The sequence below is a fragment of the Sphaeramia orbicularis genome, chromosome 11 (genome assembly GCF_902148855.1).
Source record: "Sphaeramia orbicularis chromosome 11, fSphaOr1.1, whole genome shotgun sequence".
Lineage (NCBI taxonomy): Eukaryota > Metazoa > Chordata > Actinopteri > Kurtiformes > Apogonidae > Sphaeramia > Sphaeramia orbicularis.
Genome location: NC_043967.1, coordinates 55,911,757 through 55,932,187, shown reverse-complemented (window position 1 = coordinate 55,932,187; position 20,431 = coordinate 55,911,757). Strand labels below are relative to the sequence as shown.

The following is a 20,431-nucleotide window of genomic DNA, read 5'->3' as shown; positions in this document are numbered from 1 at the left end:
CAAGTTTGAAGTCAATGGGAATTGTAGTTTCGGAGAAGAAGACGACTGAAAATTTTGTAACGGATGACAGACGACGCCGGGTGCCACATGACGACAATAGCTTACAGCCTGTCGGCCGGTAAGATAAAAAGCCCTATTCAGACTATTATATATATATATATATATATATATATATATATATATATATATATATATATATACATACACTACCACAGGGTGGGGAAGCAAAATGTACACTATTTTGAGGCAGGGATTGAAAGACAGTGTATGACCAATTAGTTTATTGAAAGTCATGAGAATTTATTTGCCACAAGAAAATGTCCATAATAGAAAATGTTTTTATTCTATGTGTCCTCCTTCTTTCTCAATAACTGCCTTCACACGCTTCCTGAAACTTGCGCAAGTGTTCCTCAGATATTGGGGGACAACTTCTCCCATTCTTCTTTAATAGTATCTTCCAGACTTTCTGGTAATAGTTTTGCTCATAGTCATTCTCTTCTTTCCATTATAAACAGTCTTTATGGACACTCCAACTATTTTTGAAATCTCCTTTGGTGTGACGAGTGCATTCAGCAAATCACACACTCTTTGACGTTTGCTTTCCTGATTACTCATATGGGCAAAAGTTTGTGAAAAGGTATGGATAATAGTGTTAGGTATGATTATGACATCAGTATATGTTTGGGTTCAAAACAACTGACGTAGTGTCTGCTGAGAAAAAACAACTACATGTTCAGTGTACATTTTGCTTCCCCACCCTGTGTATATATGTGTATATATATATATATACATATATATATATATATATATAAAAACCCAGTCCAGTTGTTTTTTTCCAACCCTTTTACCATTACTCACTTTTGAATTATATATTTATTATGCCAACATTTTTTTCTGTTATTTTGTTCATTTCTGTTCATTTTCTTTATTTTTTTCTTTTTGTTTATTTTATTGCTTTTTCATTGTTGTTCATTTTCTTGCCTCTTTTGTTACTTTTATTTAATATATTTTTTTAACATCTATTGCAGGTTTATTTCTGTTTTTTTCTCTAATCTTCTGTTTTCCCGTGCTTTATTCATTTGCCGTTACGTCCCATGATGCATCTGGACATGAGGACGTAGACGTTCGTCGTGTTCATCTGTGTCTTTGTGATCTTCTAAATCTGCTTCCATTCATCTGTGTATTTTCTGTTTCATTCACAGTTAAAACTGAACAGGCTTTAATGATCAGTGAACAGACCCCCCCCCATATGACAGATAAAAGGCGGCGGACATCCTGGCTGTGAACAGTTGAACCTGTTTTACACGTTCGCTCTTGAACATCGATCACAAAACCACACTTTGTTGTAGAAATGAAGAACGTTACGCTTTTATTCCACGTCTTCATGTTGGATTTTTCTGTCGTTAAAACCAAACTTAAACTTTTCCTTCATGTTTGAAGAAATGTGATTTTTATTTGATTTTTTTTTTCATCCTTAAATGTTTTTGTAGCCGTGCAAAGACGATCCCCCTCCTTCATCTGAGCTCTGGCTGACTCTGTTCAAGCCTCGGTTTTCCTTTGAACTCCTGTTTTTAATAAGTCGGAACCAGATAAAATTGAATATTTGACTCAGGCCACGCCCCTTTTCTGTTTCTGTGTACTTCTACTGTAGTAGGTCCATGTATCTGACAGTAATTGGATTTTATTTTCAGAAAGAAAATGAAAAACTGGTGGTTAATTGATTTTCATTTTAAAATAGAAGAAATAAAATTGAATTTCAAGGTGTTTTTCTTTTTCAGTGTCAAAACAGATAAACCACATTTAAAAAACGGATTTTTGTTTTCTCTCATAAAAAATTAATTAGTACCTGAAAGAAATGGAAAAACAGACCGAAAACAGCTGTTTTTTTTTGTTTTTTTTTAATTTTCTGAGACCGAATGTTGTCATTTTCAAGGAAAGAGCCTCGGTCACAAAGACTTTTATGAATGATGGGTTTGTACGAATCTTCCAGTTCGTACAAAATCTGGAGTTCGTAGACACGCTCCTTCCATGAATGTCTACGAACTCCATTTCTGTCAGGTAGTAACTTTATTTTTTGTTATTAGAGAAAATGAAAATCAGTAAATTTTTTAAAATGTGGTTTATCTGTTTTGACAAAGAAAAAGAAAAACGCCTTGAAATTAAATTTTAATGTTTCTATTTTAAAACGAAAATCAATGAACCACTAGTTTTTCTTTGGTTTTTGAAAATAAAATCCCATTACCAGCAGACACACAGACTATAATACTACAGCTCAGACACAAATAGACCTTTACTTCTCTCCATTTTCATCTTTAGTTTCACTGAAGGACGAACGTATACACATGAAATCTGACATAAAGTTGATTTAAACCCATTAAGCCTTTAAAGACTCCCTTTATAACAGACCCACCTACATTTATAAACTCAAACTACACAGTTAATCGGTAAACGTCATCATTTCCTGCGACTAAAGGCCCTTCACATCCTCCTGTGTTCCTTTGATTCCACTTGGTCTGTGTTTTTATTGGACGCTGTGGTTCCGTTGTCCACAGGATGGGCTGTGTGTGGACAGCTGTTTAATCCACTCCAGATACTTTCTGTGGATCTGTATGAATGAGAAAACTTCACCGCCTTATCTTCCTCTAAACTTTTTTAATTTCCCATCCTCCTCTTTGCGGCGCTGACCCGACTGGACCTTCAGAACAGGCGGAGGCGCTTCCACCTCCTCCCACGCTGCTTTGTCTTTACCCTGACCCCTGGGATAATTGAGGTGAAGCAGTGGCGGCTACAATCAGGACTTAAAAAAGAAAAAACTGGATCAGCGGTTCTGAGGAGGAGAGGGTTTCTGTGGCTCACAGCCAATCAGATTCCCTGACGTCGGAGCAGAGATACGGAGGCTTTTTGGATCTGAGCGTGGGCGCCATGGGCGAAAGATGAGGAAAAGGAGGAGGAGAGGGATTTAAGGTCCCAGAGATAAGGCTCAGTCCACCTTAAAATTCAGTCCGACTGGTTGTAAACGCAGAACCTTCCACGTCTGCCTTTAACCGACCCCTTATCTGGGTTTGACTGCTCGTATCAGAGCAGGAGGACGCCGCGATACCCAGAATATATATATGAAGTAAACGTCTGATTCAGGTTCTGGAGAAACGAAAAAACACCGTCAGAACAGGCCCGGATGGATTCTGTCGTTTTTTTCAAAAAAGTGTCAGTAAGGCTGCACAGTAAAAAACAACAAAAGAGTGAAACTCGACAAAAACACGACAAAACACACTAGTAGAATGCTCCAAAATAACACTATCACTATTATATACAATTATTTATAAGAATTCACCGCTGAAACTTCACTAAAACTTGACTGAAACACTGATAAAAGTACTAAAAATCTTCCCTGTCTCTCTCACCGACTGCACTCTGCTGCTGTAATTCATACAGATCCACATCATGTGTTGTAGACCAATAGAAAGAACCCAACCTCAGATAATACAGGACGTTTAGATTCTGTTGTTTTTTCAATAAAGTGTCAGAAAGACTACACAGTAATAAAAAAAAAAAAAAAAGAGTGAAACTTGACAAAACACACTAGTAGAACGCTCCAAAATAACACCAACACTATTATATACAATTATTTACAGAATTCACCGCTAAAACTTCACTAAAACACTGCTAAGTATTAATAAAATCTTCCGTGTCTCTCTCACTGACCGCACTCTGTCTGCTCTAAAACCCTGAATACACCAGGAACATGATACACCAGGAACATGAATACACCAGGAACATGAATACACCAGGAACATGAATACACCAAGAACTTGAATACACCAGGAACATGAATACACCAAGAACTTGAATACACCAGGAACATGAATACACCAAGAACCTGAATACACCAAGAACTTGAATACACCAGGAACATGAATACACCAAGAACCTGAATACACTAAGAACTGAATACACCAGGAAACTGAATACACCAGGAACATGAATTACACCAAGAACTTGAATACACCAAGAACTTGAATACACCAGGAACATGAATACACCAAGAACTTGAATACACCAGGAACATGAATACACCAAGAACTGAATACACCCAAGAACTTGAATACACCAGGAACATGAATACACAAGAACTGGAATACACTAAGAACTTGAATACACCAGGAACATGAATACACCAAGAACTTGAATACACCAAGAACTTGAATACACCAGGAACATGAATACACCAAGAACTTGAATACACCAGGAACATGAATACACCAAGAACTTGAATACACTAAGAACTTGAATACACCAGGAACATGAATACACCAAGAACTTGAATACACCAAGAACTTGAATACACCAGGAACATGAATACACCAAGAACTTGAATACACCAAGAACATGAATACACCAAGAACTTGAATACACCAGGAACATGAATACACCAAGAACTTGAATACACCAAGAACTTGAATACACCAGGAACATGAATACACCAAGAACTTGAATACACCAAGAACTTGAATACACCAGGAACCTGAATACACCAGGAACATGAATACACCAGGAACATGAATACACCAAGAACTTGAATACACCAGGAACCTGAATACACCAGGAACATGAATACACCAGGAACATGAATACACCAAGAACTTGAATACACCAGGAACCTGTATACACCAGGAACATGAATACTTAAAGGAAGAACCACTGCCAAGTCTGATCCACCCACCACACCAGGAACATGAATATAATAATAATCATAATAATAATAATGATGTTGGCCTGGGTACCTGAAGCTTAAACATAGTGGATACTTTTGTGATCATGTGTGTGTTTTTTGGTTTTTTTTATCGCAGTGCCGTTGATGCCGGCGAGGAACCTGCGCTTCTCAAATGTGGACCACAGCTCCGCCCGCCTCACCTGGGACTCCGCCTCCAAAAAGGTCAACAGTTACCGCGTCATGTACGTGAAGACGAACGGCGTCCAGACCACAGAGGTGAGAGGACGTAGCAGACAGAGGTCAAACCAACGTCAACTCAGACGCATCAGAGGGTTTTAAACTACACACCCCACTGACCACCCATGTGATTGACAGCTGGAGTCAGAGCCAATCACAGATCAGTACACACAGAACCATCCCCTCCTACTGGATGGAACTGGACCGGTCCAATGTCCGTCAACTGGTTCAACACAACGGGTTCAATCCCACATCTGTCAACTTTTACCGACCAATAGGCACACTGGAATCACTAAGCCCCGCCTTATTCTACTTTAATGTGCAGAGACAGGACAGAAATAGACCAGATAGACCCGCCCATCATGGGACGGCCCCCTCTGAGGGATGGACCAATAACAATTACACAAGTACACAGTAACAATGTAAAAACTGTGTGTTTACAATAGAATAGAACAGAACAGAGTAAAATAGAATAGAATAAAATAGAATAGAATCAAGAAAAATGAAGTGGAATAGAGTAAAGTCAAATAAAATAGAATACAATACAGAAAAATAGAATAGAATAAAGAAAAATAGAATAGAATAGAGTCAAATAAAATAGAATAGAATACAATAAAGAAGAATAGAATAGAATAGAATAGAATAAAGAAAAATAGAATAGAATAGAATAGAATAGAGGTCAGAGGTCATTGTCCCTGCTGTGAGCTCTTTCTGCAGGTCAGAGGTCAGAGGTCACCGTTTCTGCTGTTTGTTTGTTTCTGTCCTCAGGTGGACGTGGGTCGGGTCACTTCCTGGTTACTGACCAACCTGACGTCTCTGACCGAGTACACGGTGGGCGTGTTCGCCGTCTACGACGAAGGACAGGCCGAGGCCGTGACGGACAGTTTCACCACAGGTACAGATGCATGATGGGAAACTGGTGCCCTTTAGTGTCATGGCATATACTTTAATATGGCTGGGGTTAAAGGGCTCATGAAAATAACACGCATTTTTGGTGTGGTTTCTACCGTTTTCTACTGTGTTTTTTTTACTGTTTTTTTTTTACTGTTTTCTATGATTTTCTACTGTTTTCAACTCTGTTTTCTGTTGTTTTCTACCGTTTTCTACTGTTTTCTACTATTTTCTACTGTTTTCTATTATTTTCTACTGTTTTCTACTGTCGCTTCTCCTCTGTTTCCACTATTTTGTACTGTTTTACACTGTTTTCTATTGTTTTCTACTCAGTTTCTACTGTTTTCTACTGTTTTCTGTTGTTTTCTACTCAGTTTTCTACTCTGTTTTCTACTGTTTTCTACTGTTTTCTACTCAGTTTTCTACTCTTTTCCACTCTGTTTTCTACTGTTTTCTACTCAGTTTTCTACTCTATTTTCTACTGTGTTTTCTACTGTGTTTCTACTGTGTTTCTACTGTTTTCTACTGTTTTCTACTCAGTTTTCTACTCTGTTTTCTACTGTTTTCTACTCAGTTTTGTACTATTTTCTACTGTGTTTTCTACTGTTTTCTACTCAGTTTTCTACTCTATTTTCTACTGTTTTCTACTGTTTTCTACTGTGTTATCTACTGTTTTCTACTCAGTTTTGTACTGTTTTCTACTGTTTTCTACTGTTTTCTACTGTGTTATCTACTGTTTTCTACTCAGTTTTGTACTGTTTTCTACTGTGTTTTCTACTGTTTTCTACTGTTTTCTGTTTTCTACTCAGTTTTCTACTGTTTTCTACTGTTTTCTACTCAGTTTTCTACTCTATTTTCTACTGTTTTCTACTGTGTTTTCTCCTGTTTTCTACTCAGTTTTCTACTGTTTTCTACTGTGTTTTCTACTGTTTTCTACTCAGTTTTCTACTCTATTTTCTACAGTTTTCTACTCCGTTTTCTACTGTTTTCTACTCAGTTTTCTACTGTGTTTTCTATTGTGTTTTCTACTCTGTTTTGTTTTCCACTGACTGTGTGTGTTTGTGCAGCCACCGTCCCAGACCCCATCGATCTGAGGAGCCATGACGTCACCACAGATAGTTTCCGGGTGTCGTGGAAACATCCGGCGTCTGATGTGGTTCTGTACCGACTCACATGGATGCCCACGGACGGAGGAGACAGCGACGAGGTGGGTCTGCATTTTCTGACACACCTGCCTGAGGTTCAGCCCAGTGTGAGCTCACACAGGTCAGACCGACCAAACCATAACAAAAACCAACCACAGATTTATGACAGGACTCTCAAACTCATGTTCTGTCAGGTTCCGCATTCAGCCCAATTTAATCTGAACTGGGTCAGAACCAGTAAAATAACAGACCGATATGATCTGCAGTAAAATAATAACATAATCAACTATAAATAATCACAACTCCAAGTTTTTGTTTTTATTTTAGTGCAAAAAAAACCCATTAATTTATGAAAATACTTACTTTTATAAACTATCCAGACAAAAAAAATGTGAATAACCTGAAAAAACTGAAATTTCTTTAGAAGAATAAGTGCAATTTTAACAATATTCTTCCTCAACCAAGGTTCTAATAGTTTTGGATTTTTCATTCTAGTTTAGTTTTATTTAGTTTGGACTTTTTTTTTTCTCTAATTCAGTTCGTTTTAATTTGTTTTTAGAGCAGGTTTGATAGTTTTTAGTAATTTTCATTTTTTTTTTCTAAATACTTAAGTTTTAGTTTAGCTTTAGTTTAGTTGTAGTTTAGTTTTAGTTTAGTTGTAGTTTAGTTTTAGTTTAGTTGTAGTTTAGTTTAGTTTAGTTGTAGTTCAGTTGTAGTTTAGTTGTAGTTCAGTTGTAGTTTAGTTGTAGTTCAGTTGTAGTTCAGTTGTAGTTTAGTTGTAGTTCAGTTGTAGTTCAGTTGTAGTTCAGTTGTAGTTCAGTGGTCTCTTTTCTCTTCTTCTCTGTGCTCCTATTCAAATCAATCCCAGACAGGACTCTGCTGCTTTAGTCTCCATGTTTCCAGGTAGAGTGGGGACCAGAAGACGACTGGAAACCACAAGTGAACACAAGTGACGGAGCAAAAAGTGTCGTATGGAGACAGCACAGAAAACTGAGAGCCAAAGAAATCGATTTTATATCAGTCCGACACTGACAAAGACAAAAACGAAGGGAATTTTGTCCATAATTTTAATCCGTTTTAGTTAGTTTTGTAAACACACAATACAGTTTCAGTTGGAGATGTTTTTGTTTTCTTTTAATTATAGTTTTTATTTGTTTCAGTTAACGAAAATATTTTTACAATTCTAGTTTTCATCATTTCTTTAGTTTTTGTTAATGATAATAACCTTGGCCTCAACTTCTCATTTGTCCATGTGCATTATGGATCAGATCTACAAAGACACTAAACACTGAGGAACAGGAAGTAAATGGTTAAATTATACTTAATTTTCTTTAGACATGTCAGGTTGTTCATTTTTTGTTCAGGTTATTCACATTTTATTGTTACAGGATAGTTTGGAAATGTTAATATTTTCATAATTTAATGTTATTTTTTGCACTAAAACTAATTTTTAAAAATTTGAAGTTGTTAATTCAAGATATTTTGCTAAATTCAAGATTTTTTTTTTTTACTTAATTTATTTTTTTTTACTTAACTTATTTATTTCAGTTAACAAAAATGTTTTTACACTTCTAGTTTTTGTCATTTTGTTAGTTTATAACCTTGGTTTGCATGTAAAAAAAAAAAAAAAAGAAAGGAAATTGTGCAGTTTTCATAATTTAATGTTATTTTTTGTATTAAAACAAAGACAAAAATTAGAAGTTGTCGTCTATCAACACAATGGAATATAATTATTTCCCATCAAACCCAGTAGTAAATCTGCAGTCATTCTTCTGTGTGGGTTCTTCTGCTGTTATTATTTGACTGTAGATCAGATTGGTCTGGATGTGGAACCACAACTAAAATGAGTTCCACAGCCTGGACTGTGGAATTTATACACTTTGTAAATTCATCCCAGGGGTCGGACTGGAACTTTTGGTGGGACGCATTTGGGCCCGGAGCCGCATGTTTGACAGCCCTGATGTATAGAATAGATGTGGTGTGAACAGGAACAAATGTGTCACTGGAGCCGCCATCATGATACGGGCTAGCGCTACTTTTAAATGAATGAACGTCATTTGGGGGCGGGGCCAAGGTGTATACAGATTATGTCTACGTTCGTTACAAATATCAGACGTGTATTTACGACCGAGCCGCAAGTAAAATGATAGAGAAAAGCGTTTTGTTTTGTTTTTTTTTTTCAGTTATATTTATTAGATTGTATTAGATTTTTACAATAACAAATGGCTGTGATGTCACTTCCTGTCTGCTTCAGGTGATGGTGAATGGAAACACCAACACCTACCTGATCAAAGGTCTAAGCCCCGCCTCCGAGTACGAGGTGCTCCTGGCAGCGATCTACGCCAACGAGGTGGAGAGTGACGAGGTGATCCTGGTGGAGACGACAGGTGAGAGAGAGAGAGAGAGAGAGAGAGAGAGAGACAGAGAGACAGAGAGAGAGAGACAGAGAGAGTGACGAAGTGATCCTGGTGGAGACGACAGGTGAGAGAGAGAGAGAGAGAGAGAGAGAGAGAGAGAGACAGAGAGACAGAGAGACAGAGAGAGAGAGACAGAGAGAGGGACGAAGTGATCCTGGTGGAGACGACAGGTGAGAGAGAGAGAGAGAGAGAGAGAGTGACGAGGTGATCCTGTGGAGACGACAGTGTGGCGAGAGAGAGAGAGAGAGAGAGAGAGAGATGGAGAGAGAGGGAAGAGAGTGATCCTGGTGGAGCGACAGGTGAGAGAGAGAGAGAGAGAGAGAGAGAGAGAACGAGGTGATCCTGGTGGAGAACGACAGGGAGGAGAGAGAGGAGAGAGAGAGCGACAGGTGATCCTTGGTGGAGACACAGGTTTAGAGAGATGAGAGAGAGAGAGAACGAGGTGATCCTGGTGGAGACGACAGGTGAGAGAGAGAGAGAGAGAGAGAGAGAGAGAGAGAGAGAGAGACGAGGTGATCCTGGTGGAGACGACAGGTGAGAGAGAGAGAGAGAGAGAGAGAGAGAGCGACGAGGTGATCCTGGTGGAGACGACAGGTGAGAGAGAGAGAGAGAGAGAGAGAGACGAGGTGATCCTGGTGGAGACGACAGGTGAGAGAGAGAGAGAGAGAGACGAGGTGATCCTGGTGGAGACGACAGGTGAGAGAGAGAGAGGGAGAGAGAGAGAGAGAGAGACGAGGTGATCCTGGTGGAGACGACAGGTGAGAGAGAGAGAGGGAGAGAGAGAGAGAGAGAGAGAGAGAGAGAGTGACGAGGTGATCCTGGTGGAGACGACAGGTGAGAGAGAGAGAGAGAGAGAGAAAGAGAGAGAGAGACGAGGTGATCCTGGTGGAGACGACAGGTGAGAGAGAGGGAGAGAGAGAGAGGGAAGGAGAGAGAGACAGAGAGAGAGGGAAGGAGAGAGAGACAGAGAGAGAGGGAAGGAGAGAGAGACAGAGAGAGAGGCAAGGAGAGAGAGGGAGGGAGAGAGAGAGGTGGAGAGCACAGGTGAGAGAGGGAGTGGCAGACTCAGTCCAGACTCAGTCTCAGGTCTAACTTTTCCTCCATTGCTGCGTTGCCTGTTTTCTGTTGCTTTTCGGACCAGCTGCTGTTTGTGTTTTTTGCTGCTGTTTGTTTTTTTGTTTTTTTTTTAACTCTCCAAAGCGTCCCATCCTTCAGATTCCTTTGTGAAATCTCTGTCTCAGGTCTTTTGTCAGGAAGTGGAATCAAATAACGCCTTTTATTTCCTTTCATTTGTAGTTGAAAGAACCACCACCATCGCCACGACGACCACCACCACAGCAGGTAAACTGTGGGTTCTCTGGTAAATGAGCCTCTGTTTGTTCGTGGTGTATTTGAATGCACCGTCACCTCCTGTGTACTGACTCTGATGGCTCTGATGAGTTGGATCTGATGTATATGAGAATAACGAGTCCAAACTAAAGTCACAAACTGAAAACTTCAAACATACACTGGACAGTAACTGATTACTTAAGTAAGTACTCGTTGTCTGGTGTGTTTTTGGCTGAAGTGTCCACCACGTACACATCAGATGGGTGTTTTTTATTCTAACAGTGACGTCAGATTCACCCCTGTATGAAAGATTTATTTTCTCCACAACAATATAAATTCAGTCCATTTCCCAACATAGGCTGGGAATGTATTTTCACCATTAAAAGGGTAAATAAATAAATAAATACATACATACATACAGTCACAGGAGTGCTGAGATGGCGAGGTGAGGCAGTGGCATTAAATGTAGATATTTTTTTCATTTACTTTATTTCAAACATGCAAAGAACAAAATAAAACAAAACGAAGCAAATTAAGAAAAAAACTAAATAACATTTAAATGAACAGAATCTGTCTTCAAGCACATACAAGTCTGAAGTTTGCACGGTTGAAAAGATAAATAAAAATAAGATCAATAAACATAAATTGTCCTTTTAATTTAATTTGGTTATTTTCATTTATTTATTTACTTATTTACTATTTATTACCCCCTCGTTTTCCTCCTTTTTTTTCTCTCTTTCCTTTTCTTTTCTCTTCTTCTCATTTAGTTTCAGTTACCTAATGATTGTCTTTGGTCATATCCCTGATATTTATTTATTTATTTGTGTATGTATGTATGTATTTATTTATTTAAACCTGCCTTTTATTTTTTACTCTGTTTTATTGCTTGTTTTATATTCTCCTGTTTTACTCTATGGTGTCCTTGAGTGCCAAGAAAGGCGCCTATAAATTTATTTATTTATTTATTTATTTTTGAGAAGCCCCATCACAACAGTCACACTGCATACACATTGTACACACTCCACTACACACAGAGCATTTACACAACAGGACAGATTCAGATTTATTTGTCATGTCAGCGTACAGAAAACAGAAAAAAAACACTGTCCACAGGTCCCTGACTGTCGGCAGCATGTAATAAATAGTATAAATAGTATAATAGTATAAAGTATAAATAGTATAAAAGTATAAATAGTATAAATGACTTATAAAAATAATAAAATAATGACATACTGATATAAAAAACAATAACAATACCCCCCCCCCCCCGACATTTTGTTTCTTTTGTATATTACATGTCATATGTCTTAAACCCCCCCCCACACACACACACACGATGATGATGTATTGTAAATGTAAATATTGTATAAAACTGTACATAAATCTCTTTGTCACTTAGTGTCACTTCAATAAAGGTTAAATAAATAAATAAATAAATAAATTCCATCCAAACTATGTCTGAGTCATTTTACAAACAAAGATAGTAATTTAACCCAAACTAACCAATGCACTAATGTTTTTTTTATTTTATTTATTTTATTTGCACATCATAAAACAACAAGAAAAAAACAAAAACATTCAAACAAGTAACATCATTGTGCAGGAGAGGTTAGAAGCCAAAAAAAGGCTCATGTGAATACAATACACAGGGAAAAAAAGGGGGAAAAAAAGAAAAAAAGAATTAAAATACAACATAACTGAATTAATAAACTAAAGTAAAACAATAAAAATGCAAATCACATTACAAATCACCAAATACAAATCAAATGATATACAGCCGTACAGTTTTTCATCAATTACAGTCCTGTTCAGATGCTTTTGAAACAATGATAAAGAAAATATCCATCCCATAATATAAAACTCTATTCTGACATTAGTCTTTATTGTTTTGGATCCCAGAGCCGTTAGAACACAAACACCTGGATTCAACAGGTCCACACTAGGGCTGTGTATGGGCAAGAATCTGACGATACGATACAAACCACAATACTAGGATCACAATACAATATATCACGATATATCATGATACTGTTAAAAAGGCAATTTTCTGTGTCCTTTTTTTTCAAATGATTATTTCCGTGAAGAATTGAATTCCAGCACAAATCTGCACAAATACTAAACACATTTGTATTTGATCCCAACAGGATCTAATGTTCTATCAGCAAATGTTCAAACTGTGTTCAAACTGAAATTCAGTTTTACAGACATTCCAGTTTCAGATCCTGTTCAAATGTTCAGGTTCTATTAGTTCACAACTAACATCAGAACAGGATTGGAGTTCAATCCAAACAAAGGAACCAACATTATTGAATAAAAGAGTGTGAAATAATGAATAAAATATAACAAAAAAGAAAAACAAAAACACAAATATGAACCTCCACAATATCTGCATTTGAATAAATACCTAAAAATATCCATACAGTACTTTTGAATATCGATACAGTATTGTGAAATGAAATATTGCGATATATTGCAGAACCCATATTTTGTTACAGTCCTGCGTCCACATACTTTTGGACACATAATGCACCTGTTTTCTGTCTCTGGGTAAAAACCTCAGGGTGTGATGAAAACTTCACAGAGACAAAAGTCAATAGTGACAGACCATAATAATACCTGCTCATCCAAAAACAGGCTCAGATGAATGTTGAAACCATGGTAACGGGGACGTTTGTGTCTGAGAACGTCCACAGAGACTTCCTGTGGTTCAGATCTGCTGCAGGTTTCAGTTAGTTTGAATAGAATGAAACGGTACAGGCAGACGTGTTCGTTCGAACCAGGACGAGTCCCAAACCTCCTGTTTGGATTCAAGGCCTGGGGGCGTCGCCCATGTGACCGCAGCTAATGATGTCACCGCCTCCATCCCAGACCAGTTAATGTCCAATCAGCTGACGTATGGACCTGAACACGTGTGTGTGTGTGTGTGTGTGTGTGTGTGTGTGTGTGCGTGTGTGTGTGTGCGTGTGTGTGCGTGTGTGTGTGTGTGTGCGTGTGTGTGTTAATTGTCTGACCCTGCAGCTCCTCGTTACGGCGTCAGGAACCTGAAGATCGACGAGGAGACCACCTTCAGCATGATGGTGTCATGGCAACCGGTGGACTCCAGGAACATCCGACATTATCGACTGAGCTACATCAGCGCCAAGGGAGACCGAGCCGAGGAGATGGTACCGCACACACGCACACACACATACGCACGCACACATGCACACATACGTACATGCACATGCACACACATGTGCTCGCACATGCACACACACATGCTCGCATGTGCACGTACGCACACACGCTCGCACGTGCACACACACACACACACGCTCACATGCATGCACGCACACACACACACACGCACACACACACACACACACACAGTCTGTGTTTTATTGGCTGTTGGAGTTGAAACTCTTTGAGGTCGACTGTGTCACCGGTGACACATTCATTTAAACGACTGTAACGGACAGAATCTAAACGTCATCTGGTTCTTTCTATTGGTCTGGAACACATGAATGTAGAGCTCTGCATTGGCTGAGGGGGAGGGGTGGAAGTGGGTGGGGCATAGAGCAGCAGAGTGCAGTCAGTGAGAGAGACATGGACGATCTGTGTTACTTTTAGCAGCATTTTAGTGAAGTTTTAGTGTTGAATTCTAGTAAATAATTGTATATAATAGTGATGGTGCGCTGTTGTGGAGTGTTCCATGAGTGTGTTTTGACGTGTTTTTGTTGAGTTTTGTGATTTAGTTTCCCACTGTTTTTTTGTCTATATGTTCTTTGTATATGTGTGTAAACCTATAGTCAGATCTGCCCAGTTCATAGACAGATCCAGTATGTGTATTTGAATCAGCTGATGGATGTTTTTGTCAGTAAAATGAGCGGCTCTGTCTACAACTAGACCCAAAGTGAACACAGACTATCAACTGGATCCAAATGAGTAAAAAGAACCAAACAGAACCAGAAGAACATGGACTCACACTGATCTAGAACAACAACAATGGACCAACACATGGAAAAGAGAAGAAAGAGAATTTAGAGAAACTCACAGAGTTTAGTTATAGACGTTTACAGATGATTTTCATCATAAATATGGTAAAAAAATTTAAGTCAGGTTTTTTATTATTTTATTTTTACTATAACAAACTGTTTTAATCATTTATTGCATGTAATAATGATAATTAATAAACACATATTGAAAGTTAACTTCTACCTGAGAAAAGGTGCAAAAGACTTGGTTAAAAAAGGCATTTTCTGACACTGTTATTGTAGAACCAGTCTAAATAAACCCATGCGTCCTGTTCTGACGGTCGTCCTTTAAAGGCTTCAAACCAAACCCATCAGTCCAGAACAGACTGGTCATGTGACCGCAGCAGGTTCCTGAAAACTGGAGTTAAATGGATCAAAGTGTTCTGGAGTTTAGACTTTAAAGGCTCTGCACTAAACTCTCAGTCCCACATCAATGAGCTTTAAAAGTGTTGATGAAATTCAATTTCATTCAATCCTCGACAGATTTTATGAGCCTTTGAACTCCAAGTTTATTTCTATAACCTCATAAAGTTTCATTATCAACATTTACATTTGTTTTTCATAATAATATAAATAATTCCAGTCTGTTTAGTTTTATTTTTTTACTTTAACACACTGTTTGAAGCATTTATTCCATATAATAATGATAATTAATGGACACATATCGAAAGTTAAGCTCTTTCTGAAAAAAAAAAAAAGGTGCAAAAGAAATGGGAAAAAAAAGACGTTTTCTGACACTTTTATTGCACAAACAACATAAATAAATGTAGGCGGTGTGTCTGAGCTGCACACAGACTTTCAGTGTCAGTTTGCAGGTGATTAGTGGAGGTTTCCTGTGAGTTCCAGGTGGGATGGAGAGAACAGAGCAGGTAAATGTGGATGAAAATAAAAAAGTGTCAGCCTTCAGCAAAAAAAAGCCAGGGTACGATGAAACAGATGACAGGCCTTCACAATAAAAGAAAAAACAGAAGGAGAGGAATTCACAATAAGAAGAGAAAACAGAAGGAGAGGAAGCACAGATGAGATGGAGCTGAAGGAGGAGGAGGATAATGATGATGAGGAGGAGGAGGAGAGTGGAGACCTTCAAAGAGATGGAGAGAGTCAGAAGGAGTAGGAGTAGGAGGAGGAGGAGGCAGGTCTGCAGTAATGAGCAGAGAGGACAACACATACACACACACACACACACACACACACACACACACACACCTGCATCAGTCACTCAATAGAATCATAATAAAATGTTAATTAATGAACTGTTGAATTTTCCAAACCACAAACTGACTTTAGAATATCTGCAGGTTATGACGGCAGTGTTCTGGTGGAGAAATAAATGTGTGGATGAGGGATTCATCAAACCCACCATAAACCCACCTCAGCCTGGGGTTTATTTTATACATGATGATAAATGTACATGTGATCATTAAAGTGAAGAGATTTAGAGTTATGGAGCCAGTTTAATTGATAACATGGTAAGTCACATAACATACAATTAGGGATGTAACCATATGAAATTTCATATCATGGTTATTGTGACCAAAATTATCACGGTTATCATTATCACGGTATTGTTGAAATTGTGCTCAAAATGTTCAAAAAGTACTTACACTGAAATAATTAAACCAAGTTGTATTAAAAAAAAAAAAAAAAAGAAACAAAAAAAACCCAAATAAAATAACATGCACAATGTGCCTTGTGTTGCAGAAACATTCAAATATTCACATGTAAACATCAAACATACAAATGTGCATTACAGATGGAACCATATGGACACTGTTTGACCATTTTCAATATCAAGTTTGAGTTGTTTTAGGGTCTCTCTCTCTTTCGCTCTCTCTCTTTCTCTTTCAAAGTGCAGTAATCAAACACAGTTATGATAATTAGAATATAAACAGTAATACTAACTGTCAGGAATTTTGCCACGCTTTATTGTTATTTACCGGTAATTGTTACATCCCTAGATACAATACGACAAAATAAGACACGACAAGATAAGATATGACAAAGTAAGATACAATGAGCTAAGGTAAGATTAGATAAAATATGATACGATAAGATACAATGAGATACAATATGACAGAATAAGACATGATAACATCCAATATGATAGTTTAAGATAAGATACAATAAAATATGATACGATAAGATACAAGCGATACAAAAAGATACAATACATTAAGATATGATATGGTTAGATACAATACGATAAAATACGATAAGATACAATACGATAGTATACGATGAAATATGATTTGATAAGATGAAGATAAAATACGATATGAAAAGATCCAATATGTTAAGATAAGATACGATTAGATACAATAAGATCCGATAAGATACAATACAATAAAATATGATACGATCAGTATTGTGTCCTTGCTACTTCCCTAGTGCAGCTAGACAGATAGCTAACTCCTCAATGATGACACCTGTTGATGATTCTTTCACATTTATTCATCGTAGAGATGACTCACAGCGGTGTATAACTGAAATAACAAACACAGAAAAGAATTTTACAAACACAAATAAAACCACCATGTCCCTTTGTCTAAGATGACATGAAACCATGAGTGGTTAGTGCAGGGGTGGCAGTCCTGGTCCTCCAGGGCCGGTATCCTGCAAGTTTCAGATGTTTCCCTCTTCCAACACACCTGCTTCACAGGATCAGCCTGTCATCCAGCTCTGCAGAAACCTGATAATGACCTTCAGGTGTTTTGGGAGAGGGAAACATCTGAACCATGCAGGATACCGGCCCTGGAGGACCGGGACTGCCACCCCTGAGTTAGCGCTGGCATGCTAACATTCGCAGATAACGAGCTAATCGCTAGCTTAAATGCAAATTAGAAACAAACGTCTTTTTAGCGTCTTTCACTACACAAATGCACAAATACAAACCTCACTAACTTCAACAAGTCTGCACAGAACACACAGAAGGTTTCCACACACACACACACACACACACACACACACAGGCTGTGTCAGAACACACAGCTGCTGGCGTTTTCAGTTCATTTTGGCAAGACGTTAAAACAGGAAGTGCCTCGAGCAACATCTGGTTTGCTTTTCACATTAAGAACATAAAACTTCAAACTCTTACAAAGTAAAACACACAGCTCTGAAAATATATAAAACACAAAAATAAATCCTGGATGGCTCTTAAGGAGCCACAACAATAAGATACAGTAAGATACAATACAGTCAGATTTGATAAGACACAACACCATTTTAATGTTAAGCCTGTATTTTGAACTTAAATCCTTGTTTCTTTTTTCATGGCTATTGAGGACTTGCAGCTGATGTCACTGGTCATGTGACTGTTGTTTACACCGCCATATTGGTAGGCACACTATCTGGATCCAGAAAGTCCGAACTGTTGCTTTATCTGGTGTTTTTCTGTGGACTGGTGTTTGCGTGTTTTGTTCTTTGCGAGTATGTCTGTTTGTGACAAAGGCACCACAGATGAGTTTACATGTTTACGAACAACAGTGATGCGCATAACTCGGAGGAAAAAACACCAGTCCCAGCTCCAGCCGGCTCACATCAGCCGTACACCTGCAGGCTCTGCTCCAGAACTGGTGAAGGAGCCCGTATGTTAGCTCTAAAACAGTCCGTTAACTGTCTGTGTTCAAAAGCCCCTCCCATCTTCTCTTTCACAGCTACACAATTTGACTGGAGCGCATGTGGAAGGCTGTCCCATAGTTACAGCAGACTGGCACAGACGGGTGGGGGGTATTGTCAGCAGCTCCAGCTGAACTCACTGGTGTCGCCCGCCGTAGCTCCGACTGCCACTTCCAACTGGGGAAACTCAAAGGGAGCAGGTCGATCCACAGTCACTCTGTCTGTATAGGTGATAGGCCAGGGGAAGCCCTCCTGTAGGTTTAAAGGGGTCTTCATCACCAGACCACTTGATGACTATTCTTTTTTCCACGCTGCTAAGCGCCACAGGCACACAGGCTAACTATACTGAGAAGCTAGGCTAACCACAGTAGTAACCCTAAACAGCGGTGGACAGAACAGAACCACCGCTGCCACCAGTGGAACCCAGCGGTCTGTATGCAGAACTTATAACTGGTGAAAGCTAAGGAATAAACGGCACACAGGAATTTGGCAGGTCCATTGTTTAACACATTGTACGATCCAAGGAAAACTGGCCTACCAATATGGTGTCATAAACAGAAAACCACGTGATCATGTGACGTTTGTGCAAAACTTCAATAGTTTCATGTTTCTCCACACACTCGGGTTTTCTTCCACTGGTGTCAAATGTACTTTTTCCTGAAATGTCTGTGTTCGGATGAAGTCCTGTTTCCTTTGCTGGCGTCCATCAGGTGGAAACACCGTTAACAGAAGGTTCTGGAGCAGTGGCGTGCACAGACATTTTGGGGGCCAAGTGCTCATTGAAAAAATAAGGACACTTTGTGATCATTCAATCACTGTGTTTTTATTTCTCTGGAATAAACACACATTGAAGGTTTTGAGCAAGTTAGGCAGCTACAACGATAGATCAGTGTGTTGGTTGCAAAATAAGAAAATTGTGTTTTTTTCCCCATCAGGACAATAGAAGTGAACAACGTCTCCTTTTGAACTGAGGAGTGAAGAGTGCAGCAGTACCACTCTGTAAAGCAGAATCCTCCTCTGTGCTGCGTCTTTAAAGATTCTGATGAGCGCACTGTGATTTATGTGGATGTCTGGATGAGCTGCGTCCCTGTTGTAGCTGCCTAGAATTGAATAATTGTAGTTTTAATAATAGCCCATTAAGGTAAATACAAGATTACTGCAAGTCTTGTAACATAGAAATAACTTACGGTTGGTACAAAATAATATAATTAGCGTATAAACAGGGATGAGTCAGACACTCAGCTGAAACTAGTATCTGGTCCAGATAATGCACTTCTGAGGAGTGTTATGAGTCAATATCTGTGCTTGTGATGAATGAAACTCCTCATTAGCTGACTGGATCCTACTGTATCGCTTCATGCCTGATTTAATATTGCAAAACCACTTTTTGTTATAAAATGTTGACAGCTTTTAAGATGGAACAGTTCAGTTTTAAAATCTGAGTTAAAAGGTCCTAAACAGTGAACAGGACTGGTCTGAACTCTGACCTTTCATCTCCTTCCTCTTCCTCCTTGCTGCTGGTTAGGGTCAGGGTCAGGGTCAGGTTAGGGTTAGGGTTAGGGTCAGGGTCAGGGTTAGGGTTAGGGTTAGGGTCAGGGTTAGAGTTAGGGTCAGGGTTAGAGTTAGAGTTAGAGTTAGGGTTAGGGTCAGGGTTAAGGTTAGGGTCAGGGTCAGGGTTAGAGTTAGGGTCAGGGTTAGAGTTAGGGTTAGGGTCAGGGTTAGAGTTAGGGTCAGGGTTAGAGTTAGGGTCAGGGTTAGGGTCAGGGTCAGGGTTAGGGTCAGGGTCAGGGTCAGGGTTAGGGTTAGAGTTAGGGTCAGGGTTAGGGTCAGGGTTAGGGTCAGGGTTAGAGTTAGGGTCAGGGTTAGAGTTAGGGTCAGGGTTAGAGTTAGGGTCAGGGTTAGGGTCAGGGTCAGGGTTAGGGTCAGGGTCAGGGTCAGGGTTAGGGTTAGAGTTAGGGTCAGGGTTAGGGTCAGGGTTAGGGTCAGGGTTAGGGTTAGGGTCAGGGTTAGAGTTAGGGTCAGGGTTAGAGTTAGGGTCAGGGTTAGGGTTAGGGTCAGGGTCAGGGTTAGAGT

General features: G+C 39.0%; 1 protein-coding gene across 3 annotated transcripts in view; it reads left to right on the top strand.

The window, feature by feature from the left end:
• LOC115428600 (collagen alpha-1(XIV) chain-like) overlaps window positions 1-20,431 on the top strand; it is a 282,214-nt gene that overhangs the window by 156,258 nt on the left and 105,525 nt on the right. For all 3 annotated transcript variants that reach the window (XM_030147725.1, XM_030147724.1, XM_030147723.1), the window contains 6 exons: window positions 4,848-4,987; window positions 5,717-5,843; window positions 6,907-7,046; window positions 9,239-9,371; window positions 10,698-10,742; window positions 13,749-13,894. In XM_030147725.1, the coding sequence (XP_030003585.1) occupies window positions 4,848-4,987; window positions 5,717-5,843; window positions 6,907-7,046; window positions 9,239-9,371; window positions 10,698-10,742; window positions 13,749-13,894 (731 nt within the window). The remainder of the gene's footprint in view (window positions 1-4,847; window positions 4,988-5,716; window positions 5,844-6,906; window positions 7,047-9,238; window positions 9,372-10,697; window positions 10,743-13,748; window positions 13,895-20,431) is intronic.